Source organism: Pleurodeles waltl, chromosome 6 (genome assembly GCF_031143425.1).
Source record: "Pleurodeles waltl isolate 20211129_DDA chromosome 6, aPleWal1.hap1.20221129, whole genome shotgun sequence".
Classification (NCBI taxonomy): Eukaryota; Metazoa; Chordata; class Amphibia; order Caudata; family Salamandridae; genus Pleurodeles; species Pleurodeles waltl.
Genome location: NC_090445.1, coordinates 73,910,213 through 73,925,548, shown reverse-complemented (window position 1 = coordinate 73,925,548; position 15,336 = coordinate 73,910,213). Strand labels below are relative to the sequence as shown.

Genomic DNA, 15,336 nt, shown 5'->3' with positions numbered 1-15,336 from the left:
TCAGATCGCCTTTTTGGATAAGCCTCTGGACTTGTTCAGTCATTAGCACAGGACTCCGGCACATTTATACTTCCAAGGGCCCCATGGAGTTGCAGCACCAGGACACGCCTACCGCTTTGATCCCAAAGGCAGAGCAGAGGTTTCTGGTGAGTCCATTGAGGGTGAGCCTTGGGGCTGTTTGGGCATCTCCGGGAGGGGCTAGTATCCATTGCTGTGCCTCAGTGAGTCGAGGAGGTGCGCAGGTGGCATCAGGGTGGCTGCGGGCTTTACTAGGCTTATACTACGCACTGTCATCTTGAACAGAACAGAACTAGAGAAATACGAGTCTATAAAGTGCGTGTTCAGAGCATTTTCTCTATACTGGAGTTCAATTTACTACATTGGGGACCTGGCCACAGCATTGGAGCTATGCAACTGACCGCATATAAAGCAATCAACAAGACACAAACTCATCAAAATGTATCAATGCAATCTAGGATAACAAGACAGCAAAAGTTGGTGGCTGCAACGTTTTATTTGCAATGCAAAAGGAGATCAGGCAGACCTAGAATCATGACCACAATAGTCTCAAGAGGGAAAAAATCCCAAGCTGATGCAAATCTAAATATGAGCACATTAAACCATACTTAGTTACTATTCCAAACAGAGCCAAGGGGATCTTGTAACTCCACCAATTTTCAACTTTTTATAAAATGTCCCATATTCGAATCCCAGAATTTCTCATTGCTTTGCGTTGAAATCACGAGCCCCACAACCCTACTGGCTAGGTAGCTAGGACCCCATTATGAGACCAAGCACACAGGGCTGGAAACTGATCGTCATTCAGCAATGTGGTCAACAGAGCAAGTGAAAGAAGGTGATCTGAAAGTAGATGCTCTGAAAAGCATTTTGGATGTACGAGTGGGTCCATGAATCTTTAAAACTGCTTGGTAATAGTTCCAGTTTATGGAAAAGCAACTCAGTTGTCTGAATTCACAAGGAATTCTGAAAACACCAGACATACAAAGGACAGCTCTGTTGGGGTTCAACTTCCTTCATGTGCCCAGAAAACTACCACCAAGATTCACAGCAAATCTGAGCCAAATCCTGACAGACCGGAACAAAAAAATCAAGAAAACGTTCAGACTCATCTGAATTTAAACTATAGAGAGGAACACAGCCATGATCTCCTACATTTTCAAAGTAAAAAGGTACATTATACCCAAGCCGCCTCCTTCTTTTTTGTTTTTTTTGTTTTACACAGACATGCACTTGACAACTATGGATTTTTTGTCATGTTCCAGTCAACAGTAGAGGCCTTAAGTTACCCATCCAACAAGCTGGATACCCAGATGAACCTTCTAACCGTGCTGGCCATCTTTGTCACAGGGAGTGACATTATACTGGCAAACTTGAACAACTTTATGTTAAGGGCAAGGACAGAGACAGAAGTTCAATTTAACACGTCTTTTGCTCCCCATTTTTTGACAAATTTGGCACACTTCCCAAGGCCCTACAATCCCTTATAACAAATATAAGAACAAAATAGACCTGACATCTTAGTCCCAAATGTGTGGGAACAATTACAATTCAAAATAAGTGACAGCCCAGGGACATTATCTGCCTCATCATGAATACTGCCAACTAAGATTAACCTAACCGAACCATCAGATATAAATTTAATGGAAACACTACAAACCCACTTATCACAGTGAAAGGGTCAAACCCAGTATCAGGTAGAATTACATTGCAATATACATTCTTAGGACAGACCAGCTTTGAAAACCCCAAGCACACTAAACATTAATCAATCAGTCAATGTTATGCAAATATAACCATCATAGATGGGTTGAGCGCAAAGAGTTTTTCCAAAAACCGACAGTATAACAGACACTGGCCCTGGTGATATACAATTTATATGTAATAGTAATGCTCGGCCACTAACGAAGCGTAAACAAAAAAGATTGGGTAAGAGAACAACAAAACCCCGATCTACAGTTATCACAAAAGCCATTCCTACTAATAAATCACATTTAATTATATTGTCTCCAATATTTCACAAAGATGTAATACATCAGGAATCTTCATTAAAGTCACATGAACGGCTGCAGCCATTAAATGAAATTATAAATTGAGGCCAATTGGGAGAAATATATATCACAAGTAACATACATATATCCACCATAGTACATGTAGAAACAGTTATTTCCCAATGATTACACATCATGAGAAATCATGTGCCTAAAATTGCCCATTATTAGCATTGTATGCCAAAAATATGAAATCATCACAGTATGGCATCTAAGAACAAGCCAGTATTTAAAAAAAAAAAAACTGTTCCGATGAATATCATAAGTTACTTGCCCAGGAGAACGTATCCTGAGAGTTGTTTGCCCAGAGAGTATGGCTTACAGAATTACTACCCAGATAAAACATCCGGTGTATTGCTAAGATGACATGCCATAGAAGTTACTGCGCAGGTAGCGTGCCTTTGCAGCATGCCCTTAGGTGTATTGCTCTGATAACATACAAGAGGCATCTTTATGTACCTTTGGCAGTAACAGACACTTTTATTAAAAGACAAATATAAAGTATGCATCTCAACCACTGAAGGATAGTTGCACAATATGTTTATGGTTTTGAAAATATATAACTTCTTCTTTTAGGAGAAGTTTCAAAGTTATCTAGACTGTTTGAAGAAAGAGCTGGAGGATGTGCTAGAACAGCATCGCAAAGAAGAGATGAAAGTGACACAAGTGGAGGTAAGAGAAAAGTAACTAAAATACCAGTAGCGTGGAACAAGTACTCAATACATTGTCTTGCTTTTCAAGTTTCCAACAAGATCACAGAATTCATATCAAGGGTTGACCATACCTATATTAGGGTCTTCCTGACGGCGCTTTGTAACTATCACCTGCAGCGTCCGCTAATATAAAGGCATAATGTTGCTTCAAAACCCTGGGATTTTCCAGAGATTTTGTTTGGATGTGTAAAGGTGATCCACTGTATCCCTAATTTTGCTCAGTTGTCTTCTTGGGGTGGTGACTACAGTTCAAGGGGTGATGGTAACAAGGATATTATTAAAGTGCATTACTACATTTAAGGCAGGAGTCTCCATCCTTTTCTGTAATGGAACCTTCTTCTGATCAGTGAAAATAGTTCCAAGCTACTATTGTGTACGGCCATTTTTGCAGTGGTGACAACATCAAATACAATCAATATAGTGGCCACACCTTGCAGGATTACTAGTAGTAATCATCTGTCATACCGAAATATCATATCCCGAATCTTGACTAATGCAATAGCACGACATTATGTAGGTATAAGTAAATATAGATTTACTACTCTTAACTCCATGCCTGCATATATCTGGAAAATAATAGGTCAATCAATCAGGATTTATAAAGCGTGGCTAATCACCCATTAGGGTATCCAGGCGCTTGCAGGTACCGGAGGCTTATTTGAACAGCCGGGTCTTGAGGGCCCTCGGAGTTCAGGAAGTGAGGTGATGGTCCAGAGGTGTGTGGGGAGGCTGTTCCTGGCTTTTGCTGCAACGTGAGAGAAGGAGTGTCCTCCACTTCTATCAAAGCAGATGTGGGGAGTGTGGGCAAGTTAAAGGGAGGCAGAGCATAGTCTTCTCAATGGTTGGTGGAAGGTCAGGTGGTGGTTAATGTACGCGGGTCCTTGGTTGTGCAGAGCCTTGTGTGCGTAGGTCAGCAGCTTGAATTGGCATCTCTTCTGTACGGGGAACCAGTGGAGTTGCCTGAGGTAGGGTGTGATGTGGGTTCGTTGGTGAAGGCCGAGGATGAGCATTACTGTAGTCTAGTCGGCTGGTGATGAGGGCCTGTGTTATGGTGCGTCTCGTATGTAGAGGTAGCCACGTGAAGATCTTAAGTATCATGTGCAAAGTGAGGAAGGAGGCGGAGGACACAGCGTTTATCTGTGATTTCATGGTGAAATTATTGTCAATGATGATTCTGAAGTTTCTGGCATGGTCAATGGGAGTGGGTGTGGGTCCTAGGTCTGATGGCCACCAGGAGTCGTTCCATCTGTTGCTGCTGTTGCCAAAGATCAGTACTTCCATCTTGTCTGTGTTCAGGTGCAGGCAGTTCTTCTTCATCCAATCAGTGACCAGCTGGTTCTGGTGGTGGAGGTGTACATAGATGTGGAGTTTAGCATGCATATTGTTAAATTCACCTATAAAGAATTACCATTCTTAAAGTGACTAGACTCTGAATTGCCTATTCTGGGCTGCACTACAGGGAGCTACTTCCAGAGTCCTGGTGAGCTACCAGTAGCTCCTGAGCTATATGTTTGCGATCCGTGTTTTAAGGAATCTTAACTGGCACTGGATTTTAAAAGTACGAAACAAACCAATCCGGAATTATTTTATCATCATGCAAAATGCTGATGAAGGAGTAAATGTTAAACAATTAATCATATTTTGTTGGACAAATGAATGGTGTCTAATACTCTGTGAATATGGTTGCAGCAGTCAGCATTTATCAGTCACAAAGGTGTTGGTAGCTCTTTGTTTGGAACAAGTGTAGAACTATACTGAACAGAGGTGAAATATCTACCATGCTGTGCTCATATCTATGTGGTAGGCTACCGATTCAGCTGTACCCAAATAGCAGGCCCAATCCGACTCCGATTGATGTCTAAAGCCTCTCTAGTGGGTGTAAAAAAAAATTGATTATTTATTGAAGGGGTGAGAACCCATTTAAAAATAATAATCACACTCTTTTCAGGGTGAGGCACAAAAGCCACTAAATAAACTTGAGTTCAACCCCCTGGTAGTGATGGTACAGTGCAGACAGGCTTAACTTGAGAGCTAATGTGTATTGTATTTATGGAGTATCTAAAGATTATACAATACTAAAAACCACAAACCGAATTAAAAAGTAAAGTGTAATAAACAAAATTATACCAAAATGACAAAACTCCAGTGGGTTGTACTGGAGTTATGAATTTTCTGGGTTTTAAGGCGAAATAGTGGCAAGAATCACAAAGTGCCAGTGATAATCAATGGTTGCGGTAGAAAAAGACCTATGCACAATTAGACAATGACCGCAACGGATCATGGGTCTGATACATTAACCAGGTTCACCCTGGTTTAAGATTGTACCTTCAGTCTTTAGTCCTTTAAAACCCAGTCCATCACAGGAGTACACTTTTAAAGCTACCAGTGCCTCAAAGGAGGCACTAAGAGATTCACAGAATGTCAGACCGAGACCAAACAGCAGTATTAAGTCCTGGTCCAATTGCCGCTGGGCAGCTACAGAAAAAGGCCTATTGTAGCTTGTTGTATTCCGGTAGCTCAAACAGGTGGTCAGCCAACTGACCCTTGGAGTCACATCTGGGCCCTGGGTGCAAGGTAAGCAGTTCCATTCGTCCTTCAGACAGCAGGGTACAGCTCCCAGCTCATCCTGCCAAGGGAACAACAACACCTCTGCACACCACGGTTCTGTGTCTGGAAACAGTACACATTTCCAATTGCAGGAGCCATCAACAGTCCAAGGGTAGCTGGCCTCTCACAGAAAGGCTCCAGAAACTTTACGCAGGGAAATGCCAACTTTTTGGAAATGCTGTTTCTTACTTTACAGTTAAATTCGAGTTTAAATTAGTATTACAATGAGTCCTTGCAATATTTTTCTAACTGCTCCCAAACTGAATTTAGCACTTATCAAATGTAATAGGGTAAAACACTGTTATTCTAGAGGAGAGCCAGCCCTAACACAGCGAAGAACGACATTAGAGATATTTCACTGCCAGGACATGTAAAACATTAAATATATATAGCTTACATTTTAAATATCATGCACCCTGCCCTACTGGCATTTAGAGACTACCTTAGAAAGGTATAGGCCTGGCAAAAGGTGTGTTTGCAGGCCAAAATGGCAGTTTTAAACTGCACTACATGCTGCACTGGCAGGCCTGAGATATGTTTTACAGTGCAGCTTTAATGGGTAGCAGAATGAGTGCTGCAGCTCCCTGTTATCATTTAACATACAGGCCCTGGGTACATATAATACTCTATACTAGGGACTTGCAAGTAAATTAAATGTACTAATTGGTTATACCTATTATACCATGTTTGGGAGGAAAAGAGATCAAACACTTTACCACTGGTTAACTGGAGTAAAATAGAGCGTTCTATAGCCAACAAAAAACAAGTTCAGCAAAAGAAGACAAAAATAGAGATTTTATTAGCTTTTGTGAAAGAGTCCTGCTTTGTATTAAGCACTTAAAGGCTCCTTTTCTGCTTTCTTGGTCTTACATTCATTTAAATGACAGCCAAGATAAACCACAGTTCCATCATACTTAGAGAAAAAACTACAGTCACAAAAGCAACAAATAATCATTTAAGAAAAACTGTATACATTTTCTCTTGACTGGGAGCTGCAAGTCCCTGGTTTTTGCAGGAGCTGATCAAGAACTTTGTGATATAGGAACAGGGACCATAACGATTGCTAAAGGCATTAGTAGATTAAAAAGGCCTCTAGCGAAATCCTCAAGAAGAAGACTATGCTGGGACTGCGCAGAAGAACTGCCTGTAGCGCCAAAGTCCCTGTGATAAGAGAAGAACTGATTAAGAGTTGAATAATGGTGTCTTTCTAGGGTATCTCCAGTTTGGAAGTCTTTTTAGCAGTCTGGTTTATGGTTGAGACAGGCACTATAGGAAAGAAAGTGAGGGTTAAAATCTGAATGCGATTGGCTAATACTTGTGCCTTTAATAAAATCAAGACTTTCTTTCTTTCATTAAAGCTAAGAAATTCTGCTTTTTATTACAAGACGGGGGGCTCCTACTATGCTACTTTAAAAGCATAGCAACTACTGAATTAGAGACAAGAGAAATAGGCTTGCAAAAAAGTGTTTTAAATGTGGAACATTTGACCAATCAACAGATGTGAGAATGTCGTCCAGACCCATATCAGCCCAAATGGCTTTAGATGCCATGGCACATTCAGTAGAATGAACTCCAAAAAATGAGATGCCTGCCAAATTCATGGTCTACTTGAGCCAGGGAGTCAAGTTAGGTGAAGAAACAGAATTGTGAGGAGATCTAAAAGAAATCAATAGCTGTAATAAGGAGAGTATTCTCAAACCTTTGATTTTAGCAATATATCCTTGTAAAGGATTTCCAACACATTGTTTAGGCTGGAGACGGCTATGAGGATAGAAAACAGACATTAAGGCCCTCTTTACGACTTCAGCATTCATTTCGCAAGACTACTGATATCGCAGCTTCCAGAAGACCGCCATATTACGAGTTAAGTCGGATTGGAAATCTGACACGGTCAGCCTGGCCGACGGCAGAAGAAAGACGTTTCCACCACCACACCAACAGGACTCCGCCCACTGTATTACGATACATAATACGGTACAGCGGTTTCCTGAACGGTGGTGCGGCTCTGGCGGTGGAAGCGCGGACACCCATCCCCTCCTGGACGGCCACCTCTCCGAGACAGGGTGGGGTGTTGTGTGTGTATGTGTAGCAGTATGGGTGTGCGTGAATGTGTGTATGTATCTGTGCATGGAGGCTGTGTGTGTCTGAATGGAAGCAGACGGGAGGGTGTGTGTCGGAGTGCGTGTTTGTATGCAGAGGGGTCGGGGCATCTGTGCTGAGTGCGTGTATGTGTGTGAATGGGGGTGGCTGAGTGCATGTTTGCGAGCGAGTGGGGGTGTCTGGAAGTATGCGTGCGGTTGGGGATGTCTACATGTGTGTGGATGGGTGGGAGTGGGTGTTTCCAGGTGTGTGGACATGTGGGGGTGTGTGTGCCGGTGACAAGAATGGGGATTCCTGGCGTCGGGTGCTTTGCTGCCAGGGTTTTCATGGCGGGGTGACCACTGCAGAAAGCCTGGCAGTTTGCCGAGTCATAATACTGTCGGCGTTGTTACCGCTGCCGCCGAGCCGGAGGTACTCACCTCCAGCCAGACTGTACTGGTGGCGTTGTGACGGTTTGGCTCAGTCTCGTAATACGCGCTCTTCACCACCGGGCCCGTGGCGGTCTTAAGACCGACACACTCGTAATGAGAGCCTAAGCCCTGATTTAGATCTTGGCTGATGGGATATCCCGTCCGTTGTATTACAAAGATATATAACTGGATAATACAGCAGACTGTATATCCAGAGTATTCCGTCCGCCGAGATCTAAATCAGGCTCTAAGTATGTTTTGGTTCTTCTGCGAACCTGGTAATATACACCCAATGAGGTATATTGAACAGAAGAGACATCTAAGTCTGACAATTACTTATTCATACAGTAATTTCAGGGATAAAGAGGTATTGTCAGACCAATTGAGAAACAATTAGGAGAACAACAGATTTTATTTTGGTGATGGAGGGTTAGAAAATGTTACCTCCTTTAAAGGATGGTATATCAAAGTGAGTCACCCACCGGTTAACCTTCCACTTGTATATTTATGCTCTCCTGATATTGCTGATCTGTGTGTATTGACCGTCCTGTATGCCTTTCTGTGGGTGGTTAGAAAATGAACCACTAATGTTATATGAATAGAAAAGGGCTGATCTGTATGCTTACTGATAGTTCTAGGGCCAAAGGGAGCCAGGGTTGACCCTGCCAAAACAGGGTGATCAATAGTAAGTGGGCTTTTTGTCATCGAACTGGGGGAGAACTCAAGATATTATTACACAAGGGGGAAAAGTATAATTTAGCTGGAGAGATCAGCCTAGTTGAAAGCGTCTGTTGCCAGAGCTTGTGGATCTAGTCTCCAACTGTACAGAAGGAAGTTAAGTATTTAAATGATAATCAAAGAGGTCTGTTGCAAAGGGACTGAATTGGGAAAATGTTTTTTGAAAGTTGTAGGAAGAACATTTCGGGCATACTGAAGATACCTAGATCACCAATTTGCTTTGTATTTACACACTCTGGTAGATATTCTGACTAAACTGAGATTTTGTTTTGAAAGTAGAAGTCACAAACCTGTTGGGCTAGTTCGGCCAATGGTCTTGACCTTGTACTTCCCAGACGGTTTATATACCCAACTGCTGAGAGATTGTCCATATAAAGGCGTATACAGCAACTTTTGTGTTTTTTTGCAAAGGAGTCTGCGGGCATCAACAATTAATGGGCAATGATGACCCTTTTGCGACCATGTGCCGCCAGTCAAGAACTGCCCACATCATGAACCACAACCAGTCCAGCTTGCAATGGATTCTAAAACAAGATCTGATGCTGTAGAGAAAATTGCTTTGCCATGTTTCTAAGTGGTCTAACCAGCATTGAAGTTCAGAACAGGACTCTTGCTCTAATTGAATAATATTGAAATAGGAGAGACTCTTCCAGAGGTAGCACATTTTTAAACTTTTAAAGGCTCAATAATGCAGGGAATGTGAACAATTTAGCCTGGATCGAAGATCATAGCAGACCCACTGTTTTTACTAAGAGATAAATTGGTTCGAGTTAAAACATGACGCATGTTTTTATGAGAGAAACCTGTTCTTTTGGAAGCTGCAAAAATTGAGTTGTGTGAGATTTGCCTTTGTTGATAAGAAATCCCAGATTCTGGAAAAGAGTCACAAAATTTGTTAGATTAGTTAACAATTAGACGTTTTCCTGAGCTAGAAGAAGAAAGTAGCTTAGGTGTGCTCTCATGTGCATTATGACAGCAAGGTGCCGAAGAAAGACTGAAGGGTAGTCTTTTGAACTGAAAAAATGTGTCTCCCTCAAATTGTAGATGTTTCCCGAATGATTAGAGAATCGGTAGATAAGCATCCTGAAGATCTAAATGTACCATCCAGTCTTTGTCCTGTAGTGAATCCCTGATGTGGATTGTTTCTTTTTCTAAATGGTGGTAAATCACGTAATTGTTGAAAGTTTTAAAGCTGATGACAGGCCGAGGGGAAGATTGTCATTTGAGGTCTTGTTGCGATCCAAAGGAGACTCTGGTTTGGTTGATTCCACCTCTTGAGGTATAATGGCCCGCAGAGATGCTCCTGCCATTTTTCTAGCCCTGTCAAAATTCTGATGCCCAAAAATGTTTTGTAAGAAAGACTGCACATTATCTATTGATGCAAAAGTAGCCACATATGGTTCAGTTCTTTGATAAAGGCAATACCAAAGAGTAGTCCATTAGCTCCCTGACCCGTTTCTTTAGTTGCCAAAGTTTCCAATTTATGGATCGTCTTTAAGAGTATGCTCTTGCCCCATAACTGAATTGGCGTTGCCTAAAATACACATCACTCTCTGTGCCCAATTGGTTAAGGTTAAAGGGTCCACTTGTGTGCCCTCAAATCCTGCTTCCTCTCATAGATCCAGAATTTCTGTAAGAAGACAAGTAAAATCAAAAATCCTGTGCTACCAATTTTTCCATGACTTACCTGCTCCTTTTTTGTGATCAGTTCCAAATTTGGTGAAAAAAAGCAGCATATTTTGATGTACTGTGGAAGTAGCTGTTATGTTATTAGGTGACAAGGACATTCAGACTGGATTCTGCTACGCAATTTCTTATCCAAAGGTTTGTTTTGCCTATTAAGAAAAGTTTTTCACCTCTTCTCCAGAGGCCCAGGCCAAATAATTTTTTCTGGAGCATCTGTGTCCAGTATCTATGTCACCCACATCTTTATCCATATCATGTGATTGTACAACATGAATAAGTAATTTAATTTAGTTCGACAGAGAGGTTCTAAGTTTGGAGAGTCTTTGAGTTTATCCATTTGTTCTAAATTATATTTTTTAACCTTTTAATTGAACTAATAGCGTTTGAGTTAGCATCTTGTGCCAAATGTTTTGCACAGAACCTTCAGTTGTCTTAGAAATATTGGGCAGAGAACCAGAGACATCTTGCTGTATAGAGTCTTTTAACAAAATAATGTATATTGTCTCTGATGATTTGAGCCACCTGTTCTTCAGTAATTGACTCCATTATAAATAAAACCAACTGAAGTTCTAAAAGACTTGCAGAGGCAATAAAATTGTCAATTATGATGAATTTAATGTGTTTTGAAATTTATAAATTACTACAGATTTGGGCAGTTTAAATACCCAAGCGTTTTTTAAAAAACAATTACAGGATCAGTCTTAAATTTACACAGTTGAGAACTGCATGTGGAAAATCAAGGAGGAAGTGGCAGGCTCCAACAACTGGTGAGTCTCTGTGCGTGGTGCCGGGAGGGAGGGAGGCCAAGGACGAAGGGACTGGCTTCCTGAAACAAAGCTCTGTGGGCTGCCGAAGCCAGGAAGAGACCCCCTGATATCTCGGCTTCCTTTTGACACATTGCAGAGGAAGAGAGATATTGAAGGGCTGCAGCATGCTGAGGAGCGGGTGCAAAGGAGGAGCAAGTATGTGGCTCAGTAAGGCTCCTGAGCAGAATATCTCTCAGCAAGTGCGTGAGTGACATTTGGACTGCACTAAGCAAGTGGTAAAGTCAGGCAAAAATATCTATTAACCAAACTACAGCAGAAATATAAAAACAATGAAATTATATTAGGAAGTAAAGGATGTTAAAGTACTTATCTTGACTGCAACCAGAAAGAAGAGGACTTGTTGCTCTCAGTCTAAATATTTTAGGGTTGCTCTTATATAATGGGATTTCTGCTTTTGTGATTGCATACTGTAGTTTCTTTTCTCTAAGCATGATGGAACTGTAGTTATATTGTCTGCTATTTAAATAAATACAAGAAAAGAAAGCATAATAGTAGTCTTTGGTCTTGTAATAAAATCTGTGCATATTCCTAAGATGGTCATTTCTAACAGGTGCTGTGTGACATATGGTTCAATGTCTGTTCTTAGTGGCTTGCCCTTGAAGGGGGTGGAGGATTAGGTTTAACCTTACAACCACCTCAGTATTACCTTGTTACTCTGTCCCACCTTGATCTGCCCGACCCACAAGCCTGCCTTCCCCTCAGAGGGTATCACCCTCACTGTGTAGTGCAACCAGGACTCCGAGGACTGACCTATGCCAGCTATCTGACTAGCTTCCACTTGCACCTTTTATGCTGCTTCTCACAGGTCTAGTCCTGGCTGGTGGCGGCAAAGTTAAATATGTTGCATCTGGACCAGAGGCAAGATTTACAGTCTGTAGGCACACACAGACAACATACAAAGAGCACTGGGCAAATTGGTATAGTTGAAGAATACTGTCCAACACGGGGACTTTAAATGGGGGGCCCTAAAGTGATCCTCTGGGGGGGGAGATATCTTGGGGGATGGGTATGCCAGGCTCTGGTGAAAAGAAGCATTATGCTGACAACAGGGCTTTGTTTTAAGCTGAAAAAAATGAGAAGCAGTAAACGGCTCTGTAATGGTCCATCTCCTACACGTTTTGTCATTTACACCCAAGCTGGGGGCGTGTCAAAAGGGGAGGGAGGCCAAGTGCTCTTCAAAGCACCCACTTCTAATAATCACACTGTTGATACCTTTACGCATTAGTAAGGCCTGCCTGGCCAGAATAGTGTTTGGCATCATGTGTTTGATTGTTTTTTTGAAACAGTAGCAGAACTTAGCTGCAATGTTTAAATAAGTCTAGATGTATTTAAACATTGCCAGTTTAATAAAATAATCTGGAAAAAGTCAGGGCAGGGGCCGGATGATTTTTTTTTTCCCCACTAAGGGGGCTGGGATTGCAGCTTTAAAAAGTTTGAAGACCTCTGGTCTAACACATGTGAATGCCAATACTGTATGACCGTTCTTTCCACAATATCAGACGCCGTGTTTTTATAGACTCTGACATCCAATATAATAGCTGTCCTCTGTTGAAGGTCTAGTTCTTTTTACACGTACACGCACGCACATGCAGGAAGTGTACAACATTCTCTCCAGAGTCTCCAAAACATATTTGCACTGGTTCTACCAGTTACTTTTGTGGGACCTGTCGCAAGAGATCTTGAGAGATCAACAAGACTTATGGCTCGATAGGCAGTGGTACCACACAGAGCACTGAGCGCTCCAGCATTAGAGAATTCTTAAACACTGTGGTATGTGTACACACTCTAAATGAGGCACATATTTACACTTTATTGAGAAAAATATATTTATCAATGAAACAAAATGTCATGTTCCCTATATAAGCATGAGAGGATGTCTTTACCAATATTATTTTCCATGAAAATAAATGAATTATTTTTAAAGAGATTTATTATGTGTTACACTTATATGGAGATTTATACCTAATGCCTAATGAGTCTTCTTGACAAAGGGTGAGAGGCACCTGAAATGCTTTGAGGTGACAGTTAAGCGAAGAATCCGAATTGTTGGTATTTTTTTGTTACAATATTTAGATTGTCTCTTAAACCCCTGCAATATAATGAAGATTATTGAAAATCATTGACCAATCAACATAGAAGTATTATTGCTACAGAATAAAGACACAAACTCAAAACAAGATTGATCAACACTAATAAAAACTACTTAGTACTTCGCTGTGCACAGGGTGACAGCACAGAGGGCTGTGCTGTGTTACAATTGACATCTTGACTACACACTTGGCACCAGTGTGTTTGTCCCTGTTGTAGGAGTCAAGTAGAAACAACTCTTTCAAATCAAAGAACCACACTGACAATCCAATAAGAGTGCGCATGTAACAAGGGATGGCAGTCTAGTTTAAGGTCAAATATGTTAACCAGTCCTCTCTCATTGATAGGTGAGGTGAATGGCTATTGCTGATTAGTAAAATGCTTCTGATTGAAATGTCATTGTTGCTAAATTCTAGGAAGCCATCATTTCTTTGGGGTGCACCATCGAGGGGTGCCTCTGAGGGGCTCCGCCATTGCTGGATTCACTGTAAGTGGCCTTTACCCAGAAACCTCTTGAGGTCTTTCTTCTTCAGGTTTCTGTGAAACTTCACACAGTCTGGATATGTTTACACACATGGGGCAGAGCACCTTGACCTGCAGTTCTTTGGAAATAGTTGATCTATCATGGTCTCTATCATGTTGAATTCACCAAACTGTAAGACCTTACGTGACCCCGGATCACTGGTATTGGTGGACTTCAGTCGCCCAAGCAGTACCGGACATAGTGTAGCCCACCCTTACTTTGTGAAAGCTATACTCCCAGAGGCCTCAGAGTTTTACACATGCTGTATTCCAGCAGTACAGAAATAGGAATAGGAATGGCAAGCAGTAGCTGCATAAAACACAACTATTCTCAGTGTCTTCTCTGACTTTGGAATGCAGGTGTGACGGGTAGAGGTCAGAGTAGGCACTGCACTGCCTGGGCTGCTCCCTGCAGGAGTAAGACTGAAAATAGTGCAGGGGTGGGATGTTCAACCTTTAATAATAAAGAGACTACTCCTCGCTGTGGGTTACGCTCCTTGATATGGAACCTGAAGTGCTGTATTGTAAGCGGAGTATGAATAAAACACACACACTCTCTTTTAAAGTGCAGGACCTATTAGGTTAGTTACTGCTTGCTTCACATAGCATGAGCTCAGGGTTTTTCTATTGCATAGAATTGTACATGGACGTTTAGACTGAGAATTCATACTGTCGCCCATGTAGTTAGAAATATTTTCCTTGCCGTGATATCACTGATGTTTTGCCAGGCATGGATTTGTGCAAATTCATAGGCTGTGCGGTTTTCAGGAAACAGATAGCAATCTAGAGCCAGTTTTTATCTTGTAATGTATTTATCATGTATTGTAAAGTGTGTATCAAGAGCGGTACAACTGACCTTGGTATATGTTGATGAAAGCCAAATGTACTTCACCCTAAAAGGACTTTTCCCTTTTCCAATATTCGTACTCTTGTTGGATGAACCAGATTGCCATTGCATCAGACATTCTGTGGATAGAAATCTCTCACCAGACTTTCAGACCCAACTCCAGTTCAATGCCAAATCATGGGATTTCAATTGACCAAGATCTTTCTCTCACAAACTGAAGTCACTAAAAATATTACCCCCTTCTCTGCTTCCAAGCAGTGTCACATTAATTGTGGACTGCAGTCTCTCCTCCATTGCACTTGGGGCTCTCAAAAATGCCATCATAAGTTACATATGGAGTACACTTCTCTGTAAATACATCTGCTGTTTCCAGCCATGGCACCACATCTGTCTTTCACCCTCCCATGTAAGGGAGGCTTAAGCTAAAGGCGTTTTATCAGCTAAAAAGCTGCAGTGTCCACCATGATCTGAATCTCTTCGCCAGATGGACAACTACTGCGCCTTAAGATCAGCATCCCCGTGTAGCCACAGTGCAATTCAAGACAGGTGGTTAGTTCTAGGATACAATTGCATCTTGCGCATAAAGATTTCTAATAAAACCTTAAATACAGTAATTCTGTTCTCTCACAGACAACAATACTATACCTTTGTTCTAGAAAGACATCAAATAGTAGTACATGAGATGTCCATGTGAAGCACAAAAATACTATGCCTGTTGCTGTCCTGCTG

At 41.6% G+C, this 15,336-nt stretch overlaps 1 protein-coding gene across 1 annotated transcript in view; it reads left to right on the top strand.

Moving 5' to 3' along the window:
* The window catches only part of LOC138299226 (E3 ubiquitin-protein ligase TRIM39-like), a 102,409-nt gene that overhangs the window by 20,652 nt on the left and 66,421 nt on the right, over positions 1–15,336 (top strand). The window contains exon 2 of the mRNA XM_069237357.1: positions 2,646–2,741. Within this exon, the coding sequence (XP_069093458.1) occupies positions 2,646–2,741 (96 nt within the window). The remainder of the gene's footprint in view (positions 1–2,645; positions 2,742–15,336) is intronic.